Genomic DNA, 9,351 nt, shown 5'->3' with positions numbered 1-9,351 from the left:
TGTAGGTGACTGTGAACGAGTGTGCACAGGGCCGTGTGTTTGTATGTGAAACCCCACGGGACTGTGGGTACGCTGTGTACTCTGTCTGTGTTTGGGTCCAATAGTGGAATAAACAGCCTGTCCCATAGCCAAACCAAAACGCTCCGTCAGCCTCTGCGATCTACACAAACGTCCAGGCCCACTGGGACAGAAACGTCACCATGCCAACCACACTTAAATCTGCCGTGTCTAACTGGGTATGGATCGGATTATATGACCCTGCCATATCCATGTCAACAACAAGTAATATGCCAATACCGATCTCACATCAGGTAGACGCCCACGGCTAGGCCACAACAGTCAAGTCCCATGAAGAAACATACACCATTACTCGTGACCTTATAAGAGAAGTATTTGCGCTTAAGAAGCAGACATCATGGGTTTTATGGGTACAGGGTACTCTCTGAGTAAAGAACTAAAGAAACATTTTTTGTCCTCCCGTTCAAGGTACGTACACTTCCTTTTGTGTCTCTGACATTCATAAAATCTTTAGAAATGCACTCAGACCTTCACAGGCTACACTGCAAATAAACAAATAAATAAACATAAATAAATTAATAAGGTTGTCAGACATACCCAAGAACTGCCCCCCAGCACCCTAGAACTAGACTAACCTTAAAAAGTGTGCTGGACAAAAACAAAAAGAATGACCTATTTAAAAAATGTTCTCTAAAGTCTTAAAAGTCAATTCAGAAACAGCTGAGGAGAAGCCAGAATATTTCAGGCAGACGCGACGATCAGGGGTCAGTGTTTCTGAGGCCTTCAGGTGGTCATCACGCCGCTCCAGGGTACACACGACACCTAAGACTACAGCACTTCGGACACAGCAACGGTCACAGGAAAGACGAGGTGACTGATGTACACATTTAATAATGCATGACACGGTCTCCTGGGCAGCGCTCTCCAGCAACAAAGCAGCAAACAGGCAGAAACGCCAAATGGTTGGACTGGTTCCCAGCATGCACACGTACTGGGGAACATATGAAAATGGCTCTGGTCAAGATGTACATGTGCATATTCTAAGCAGTGGGCAGAAAAGGTGCATTCATACCTGGTACTTGAAACTAAATATCTGTGATGACCAGATAAGGAAGCCACGCCCTCCAACATCACACGACGTCACATGGACTTTGAAATGTGACCAGATTGGTCTTTTTCTTCCAGTTTGTAAGTGAGTGATGTTTGCAAACAAGTTCTATAGTTACATGTAAACAACACATTTAATAGCACACCTTTGGTACATGCGTGTTAAGCAAAGTCGTGCCTCAAGTCGTGCCTTTTGAGAATTTAGCAGATCAATTGTTCAATCCATCAATCAATCAATTACTCTATTTAGCCATCTATCCATTTTTCATCTGTGGCATCGTAATGCCTGCAGAGCACATTTCTAATCTAGCTCACTATTTCAGGTGCAGACTCACTGCAAACAGGATTACAGAGAACATTTACTTCACAGCACCATAAAGTACAAACATGCCAGTCAGGGATTAAGCGCCTTAGGTAATGCGATTTCCCGTTTTGTGTACGCTCATGATCACATTTAGGGAACGTATAATGTACTGTCTGAATCCGAAAAGCATTGTTCATTTACAAGCCCCGACCGTTCTCTTAGGCATAAGAACATCCCAGGGATATCCCCGGAAACACAGCCTGAACAGCTGAAATCGCATCGTAACAATCGTCCCAGTCATCTACGATACACGTCCACCATTGGACTCAGCATGACCACTCTGTTCTGAATCAGACATCAGAGTCGCTGCCCAGTAAGAGGGACGTAAATGCCGATGGGTGACCGGTGCCACAAAGCTGCACTGTGCGATGCGTGACAGTAATGACCTGAGAACGCGTTTCTTCCCGCCCAGGGAATATGAATCCAGCAAGGTTCCCATTTCAACCTTCACAGATGCTAAGTGGCCATTCACTCATATACAAGTATTGCATTGTGCGACCGAGGGATTAGAGAACTCCGCCTTCGGTGTCAGGAGTGGCGACGCTCAAAGGCCTCCGATGCTGGAGAAACCCGAAGACTTCGGAATGAAAGTGAAAGAAGCGAGAATGGAGACTTTTGCCTGCATTATTACAGGCTGTTCTGTCTTAAAGGAGCAAAAGGACGTTCATTTCTGTCTTTAACTAGCCGGGCCTGAAACTGAGGTGTACAACACTCATAAATGTACAGGGAAAAGCACGTGTACTTCACGCCGGACATGTCACCAGTTTGCACCACTAAAAGTAGCCGTGTCTCCGACTGGTTACATGAATGGCATAACAACACGACAGAGTCTGGCCTGCATAAGACATTAGTGGTACCGATGATCAACTGGAATTACACATCACATCCTATTCACCTATTCAATCTAGATCATACTTGAGATCTCATGTGCACCAACCTTATTCCTGTCTGTGTGGGGACCTTATAACCCTCTTATTCCATACCAAACTGCAGAGCTGAAACACACTGACCCCAAACTTAATCTCTGGGCTGCACAAAGTCAACGCATTTGTACAATCACATTACACTGATTTATTCAATTAAAGGCAGTGTTGCAAAGGTACAGCACCAATTAAGAGGAACCATATGGGAATGTGTACAAACAAATGAAAATAAAGAAAAACTCAACACACTTAAATGAAGAAACGTATTCCACTACACCAGAAATACTCAAGATACTTCTCCAAGAAATCTGCCGTCCTAGAGTTTAGTTGGAGCCGGCATACCTGAGAGTCCAAATCAGGGATTGAGGAGCACATGAGTATCTAATCATAACCAGCTGTGTTAGGTTAAGGCTGGTACTGAACTCTGAGAGAGCAGTGCTTAATCAAGAGTCTCCACATCCGTAGAAACAGCCGGGATAAAAGCTCATGGCTTTTGCAAAAAGAACCAAACTAGCTTCACAGCAGTTCGATGTCGTGGCAAACTGTAGAGGACGGGTTTGGAGGAGTTTCGCTTGCTGGTTACTTTGCTTGACCTTTGACTCGAGATGCACAACACAGCACCCGAGGCCCCTGTAACCGAGTTATCATCACAGGCCATGAAATAATATAGAAATAATGACTATAGTGGAAGACGACCAAACTGCCATGAAAACATGCTTCTGAATTACTGCACATCTCGGATTTAGTTGAATTTTAGTGAAGTAATGCATGCCCAGATAGTGTATCTTAAACACAGCTAGCTGGTGGAGCAGAGGATGCACTGGCTAAGCTAAGCTAAGGTAGTGACGCAGGCAGGACAGCTACCACATTTACACTGGCTACTGCATCAATTAACACTAACCTACACATTTGCACTGGCTACTGCATCATTTAACGCTAACACATTTACACTGGCTAATGCATCATTTAACACTAACACGAACACATTTACACTGGCTACTGCATCATTTAACACTAACATGAACACATTTACACTGGCTACTGCATCATTTAACACTAACACTAACACATTTACACTGGCTACTGCATCATTTAACACTAACACTAACACATTTACACTGGCTACTGTATCATTTAACACTAACACTAACACATTTACACTGGCTACTGCATCATTTAACACTAACACGAACACATTTACACTGGCTACTGCATCATTTAACACTAACACATTTACACTGGCTACTGCATCATTTAACACTAACACGAAGACATTTACACTGGCTACTGCATCATTTAACACTAACACTAACACATTTACACTGGCTACTGTATCATTTAACACTAACACGAACACATTTACACTGGCTACTGCATCATTTAACACTAACACATTTACACTGGCTACTGCATCATTTTACACTAACACATTTACACTGGCTACTGTATCATTTAACACTAACACATTTACACTGGCTACTGCATCATTTAACACTAACACTAACACATTTACACTGGCTACTGTATCATTTAACACTAACACATTTACACTGGCTACTGTATCATTTAACACTAACACATTTACACTGGCTACTGCATCATTTAACACTAACACTAACACATTTACACTGGCTACTGCATCATTTAACACTAACACTAACACATTTACACTGGCTACTGCATCATTTAACACTAACACATTTACACTGGCTACTGCATCATTTTACACTAACACTAACACATTTACACTGGCTACTGCATCATTTAACACTAACACTAACACATTTACACTGGCTACTGCATCATTTAACACTAACACATTTACACTGGCTACTGCATCATTTAACACTAACACTAACACATTTACACTGGCTACTGCATCATTCAGGTCTAATGAACACACATGCTCCGTATTTAGCGTAAGTGGTGTTACCGAATGCACGCACCAATCTCCAAGCCCCTCTGAAGAGTGATGGAGCTCGCGTCAGTACTTACCATGTTACAGATGGAGGCGATGTTTCTGACCGTCATTTAGCTCACAGGGCAGCCCGCGCTGTCGTTACCGGACAGGGTTCGGGACAGCATGGACCCTGGCGCGGAGAGCCCTAGCTCGGACACCGATACCCCAACACCTCAGACGGCCTTAATCCGCTGGGTTTGCTACAAACGACTCGGCAGGCGCGCATGCAGTAAACATCGCTGTCTTGTCTCGGGAAACGAACCAGCTGGCGACGGACAGCTCGTGCTCCACCCGGTTTAACGAGGCACTACTTCGACTCCCCGTGAAACGATACAGGCTTCGTTTCACTGCCAGCCCGCTGCACTAGTGAGAGCCAGCAGCCCTGCTCCTCCAGGGGTCAATGAGGCAAAAAAAACCCTGTTTGTTTATTTATTGTACATTTTAAAGGGAAAGCAACAACAAGAAAACATGCAACCTGTCTCAAATATATAAGCAAAAAATGTGTAGAATCAGAGAAAAATAATTGTTGGTATTTCAACAAAAACAAACAAAGATTTCTAGTTATTATATGGCATTATGTGAAACGTATGTTAGATTGTACGCACTTTTTTGGGGCCCTGCAGCTGTGCCTTTAAAAATCCCGTCATGCAGCGCTGTCGCGCTCGTGCGCCTTTCCTCGGAGAACGCTCGACCACGTTCTTTCGCTCGCGGCGCGCGGCGGAGAAGGAGCGCACGCCGAGCACGCGGGATGTCGGGAGGCTCCGGCTACGTTAGCTGGCAGGAGGAGCTCCGTGTTTATGTGCGTCCGTGTATATTCATGTATAACTAGAACAGGCAGAGTGTACCGAGCTCGCGTTGGGAGCTTTAACCGACATGGACATGCTGATGCTGATGGCCCGCGAGCCAGGCTGGCGGTGGCGCGCGGTCATTAGCTTTAGCTAAGATAAGCTAAGCCAGCGTTCTCTAACCGGCCTCGTGTCCTGGCCGTGGTCGGAAGGGCGCATGTTTTAATCGGCTCCGTCTGGACGGTGTTTAACGGCAGACGTGACCGCCCTGTTGAGGCCGGAGAAGTGAAAACGTGACCTGTTGGCACGGAGAGCCTCGCACCAAACCGGGTGAGTCATGCGAGTTAGCCGCCCGACTAGACACTGACCCCTTTCTTGCCCATTTAAGACGATTTGTGTCCTAAATGACCAACACAGGGGGGTAGAGGAATTCTCTCAAAAACCTGGAGTAAAGGCTGAACATTCCTTGCTTCGGATCCTGTCGGGAGAAACAAATCTTTTTGTTCTCTTGCGGATTTCCCCATTGTGCTGGGACCACTCAGCACGTGTGAGCCACGTGTCTGTTTGTGTCCAGGTGCCAGGGACAGTGGACGGCGGAGAGCACCTGACCAGTCACGTAGACCCATGGCGTCGGAAGCACCCGGGTGAGCAAACCTGCCTCCACAGGGCAGGATTTATTCAACACAGCAGATGGGTAATGAGGGTTTTGATTAGATTAGCCATGAGTGAAGTATTGATGCCTCGTCACTACTGCCCTAGAAGGCTCACTGCAGTCACCCTGGAACCATCAACCCATGGATCAACGTTGGCTAACGTTAGCTAATTAACATTCACCTGTCCTTTGGTGGAATTCATTATCTCATACAACTCTTGTTTTTTTGTAAGCTTTAATCCTGGTGGCAGTGTAAGGGCAGAGATTTTTCAAGATGTACGTAGACGTGGCCACAGTGCTAGGACCAGGGCTCTTTATAGTGACTAAAATACTGCGGTGGGTGTTCTACAGGGATCCCGTGTTCCCGGACCTGCACTATTGTTCATTGGTTGATGGGTGGTTTTAAATAGCTGTTCCTTGGAACAAAGGAGGAAATTTGAGGTCAGTGTTGGGCATCATGTTTGGAAGGATTTTTGCCCTGAAGGGCTCTGTGCCGGTCATGTGACCGTACACTGAGTCGGCTTCCCCCTCTGTGCTTTGCCCACTGGAGGTTGCATGTATCTCTAGTGGCCGTAAATGTGGGGTACACCCAACACCTTGCTAAAACTTGGGTCAGGGGGCTTTTTCACAGGCCTGGACCCTGCGCAAGGGACATCACCCCCAGACTTGAGCCCATCATGACATGAGTCTAGCTGGTGAAGATCAGAAACCAAACGCATTGCGATTGAACCAGCAGTCGCCCATGTACGTTGACTGCAGCATCTAGCTAACGCATGGTTGTGTGTCTCCTGATTTCTGCAGGTGCTGCTCCTGGGAACTGACGAGCTGCTCAGCGTGGACGGAGGCGCTGGGGTCCAGGCTGGAGCTTTTCTATAACTTTACTGCTTATCTTTCTACCACTGTAGAAAATGAGACACATTCATGGATGTTCGCTAAGAGAAGAGGCCGGCCAGTGAGTGAAGACCCCTGAATCAGTAGCGTATCTCGGCCTGCAGCTCTAGGGTCTCATCTCAGGGTTTATAGTCTCTGTGATCAGGCTGTGCTTGAAATGAAACTAATCTTTACTTATGTTTGTTAATGTCTGCTTAATAAACTATGTTAGTAACTTTGGCTGTATGTTTGAATATTTCAATCTTCTAAAGATGCCTGAGGAAATGGCACAAGACTTGCGCAGAATGCTCTGTCCAGCCCGGCTCGATGCAGCCCGGTTAGGGTTGTTTTTGACCGCGTCCGTGTCGTGCTGTCGTCTTGAGAGAGATGGCTGCGGGTTTCAGAGATGGCGTTCGGTTGCTCATCATTTGGCTGTGTGAGCTGAGAGCTTGAGGACACCAGAGCTTAATCCTTATTGGCTGGAATCTGCAGACAAACGCAAACCCACAAACTAGTTAATACGGTACGTAGGTTGTTAAAATAATTAGTGTGGATATTTGCGTGTGGGTGTATTTTTATTCTACAAAGGCTTTACGTGTTTGTACGAATCCCAAGCTCACGGGGTTGCAGTAGGTAAAACCGTCTGTTTCTCTGCTCAGCTCAGCTCATCCACTGGCTGCTCTCATTGACCACAAAGAGAAGACACAGCTGATCACTAATGTGCTTTTGGTCTGTTTTTAGAGATGGGCGTCATGAAATGGGGACATCATTTGCTACTCAACACCCAACCAAAAGAAGAGCTAGGTTATTAATGTTTAATACACAGCACCCAACCAACAATTTGGACCATGCACAGTCCAGGTGTGTGTGTGTGAGAGAGCTTTCTACAGCAGATGCAGTCATGTGCTTTATTAGCAAGCATGTGATTAGCACAGTTGTTCCAAGATTAACAGATCAACAAGGCTGCTAAACACACTGACTAGGACTGCTGGACACTGGTAGATGTGGCTGGTTGGTTGAAGTTGTCCATTGGTTTAACTGAACATACACCTACTGGGACATTCAGTTCCAGTTGAGCTGCTATTGCACAGTGCTCTACTTCAGGGTGTTTTTGAAGTCTCTGTTCCTGTTGATATATAGAAGTGTGACATTACACAACTAGGGTTTTTCCTTTAGCAGGACCCCACATGCTGAAGCCCAAAACTTAGTTTGTAGTGCATGTCAAGGACATGAGTTTGAATTCACAAATCTTTGATAAAAGGCCCCATTGAGAAAATGCAGAGTATAACACTTAATTTTTACATGACTTCTAAGTGAAGAAAACCTTTACAGCAAACGATTTGAAGGAGAAAATCTTAAAAGTTCTAGTTTTGCACTCTAAAAAGGAACACTGTCAATGTCAGAAATTATTAATGAACTTCTTACATAAAAGTCTTGATTACAAGAGGTTTTGAATACTGACTGCGTTTTATTTGAATTTTTATTTTAAAGATAACATCAGTAAGCACATATGCGTGCAGGTAAGGTCTGTAAATAGCCTCCGTCCCTCTGAAGGATGCGTATTGCATAGGTACTTCTCGCTACTATGTCCATGTGTTCTTTCAAATGCATCAGCTCTCATAGTTTTTACACACACACGTGCAACACCTTTGAAGTGTGTCTGGGAAGACTGACCTTCCATAGGTTAACAGGGAAACGGGATGAGCTATGGATTATTATTTTCCTTTTTGTCTGGAAAAGAACCGGTTCTTTCCACTCAAGGGAATGCTCTGTCTAGAACACACACACACTACTGCATACCTCCATGGCCCAGCGACCCCCCATACAGATGGCTTTACTGATACCACAAAACATTGTAGAAAGGGTGGCTCTTAAAGTGGATTCCTTAGAAGATGGAGAAGGAGAAATGTGATCTGTGGGGTAATCGGGGTCAAGCCGCTGTACAGGGCACACTTTCTGTTCCAGTGACCTGAGAAGTGACCGACACTGTTCCAGACGAATCCCAAACACACATCGCCTCCGAGATGCAAGCAGAGGAAGCGTCTTGTCTGATGCAAATATTTTGAGGGACTTTATTTCCAGGTGTTCGATATACAGCACTGCCAAACTTGAATGTTACTGCTCTTATTAGTTCGAGCGTTCCTTCTACAGATGTAATAAAAACGGACTTTACAGCCTCCATGAATCTGTTGGCGCTCGCATCCTTAACGTGACTGTGTTTGTTTGTACACCGTCCACCTGGCCCGTGCGAGCGCAGCCCCACTAAAGCCATGCACCTTCTCTCCTTACTCCCAATGCACGTGCATGGCCACGTTTGCTCCCCAGGCAGGGTTACAGACCGCAGTTTTTTGCAAGCCCCCTGCTACAACAAGCTTTCCGCTCTGGACTGATTAATAGCCTGTAATAAAATGAAAGGCTTTCTGGGTTGGGAGGGAACAGTTATGTAAGGCAGAGGAAGGCACCAAGGGGTCAGGATAGCCCCCCCCATGCAGGACCTTCACTAGAACAGAACCTCGGAGTTGGAACTGTGTACATTATTGTTTATGTTCTTTTATTTTAGCAGCAGAGGGCTGTATAATTTCAAAAGACCATCCAGCACCCACTGGTAGCTAGCCATCACCGTGGGGTGGAGCAGTCCATCAGCCTAGGGTTTGGTATGATTCCAGTACAGT

At 45.5% G+C, this 9,351-nt stretch overlaps 1 protein-coding gene, 1 long non-coding RNA gene and 1 other non-coding gene across 7 annotated transcripts in view; 2 read left to right on the top strand and 1 right to left on the bottom strand.

The window, feature by feature from the left end:
• usp46 (ubiquitin specific peptidase 46) overlaps positions 1-5,131 on the bottom strand; it is a 22,621-nt gene extending 17,490 nt beyond the window's left edge. For 2 of the 5 annotated variants that reach the window (XM_081717412.1, XM_081717414.1), the window contains exon 1: positions 4,978-5,097. In XM_081717412.1, the coding sequence (XP_081573538.1) occupies positions 4,978-5,019 (42 nt within the window). In that variant the 5' untranslated portion in view covers positions 5,020-5,097. Of the gene's footprint in view, positions 1-4,407; positions 4,761-4,977 lie in introns of those variants that run through there. The other 3 variants (XM_081717413.1, XM_081717419.1, XM_081717417.1) reach the window with 3 other exon arrangements.
• On the top strand, positions 5,131-7,435 carry LOC118241074 (uncharacterized). Its single transcript, XR_004775841.2, has 4 exons — positions 5,131-5,487; positions 5,732-5,801; positions 6,611-7,202; positions 7,421-7,435. It is a non-coding gene; the product is annotated as an uncharacterized LOC118241074 (long non-coding RNA).
• On the top strand, positions 5,533-5,653 carry LOC113585254 (small nucleolar RNA SNORA26). The gene has a single exon (XR_003411488.3). It is a non-coding gene; the product is annotated as a small nucleolar RNA SNORA26 (small nucleolar RNA).
• Positions 7,436-9,351: the final 1,916 nt, after the last annotated feature.

The sequence above is a fragment of the Electrophorus electricus genome, chromosome 7 (genome assembly GCF_041902795.1).
Source record: "Electrophorus electricus isolate QZ-2024a chromosome 7, ASM4190279v1, whole genome shotgun sequence".
Classification (NCBI taxonomy): domain Eukaryota; kingdom Metazoa; phylum Chordata; class Actinopteri; order Gymnotiformes; family Gymnotidae; genus Electrophorus; species Electrophorus electricus.
Note: the sequence above shows the minus strand (reverse complement) of the source record. Positions and strands in the feature narration are given on the sequence as shown.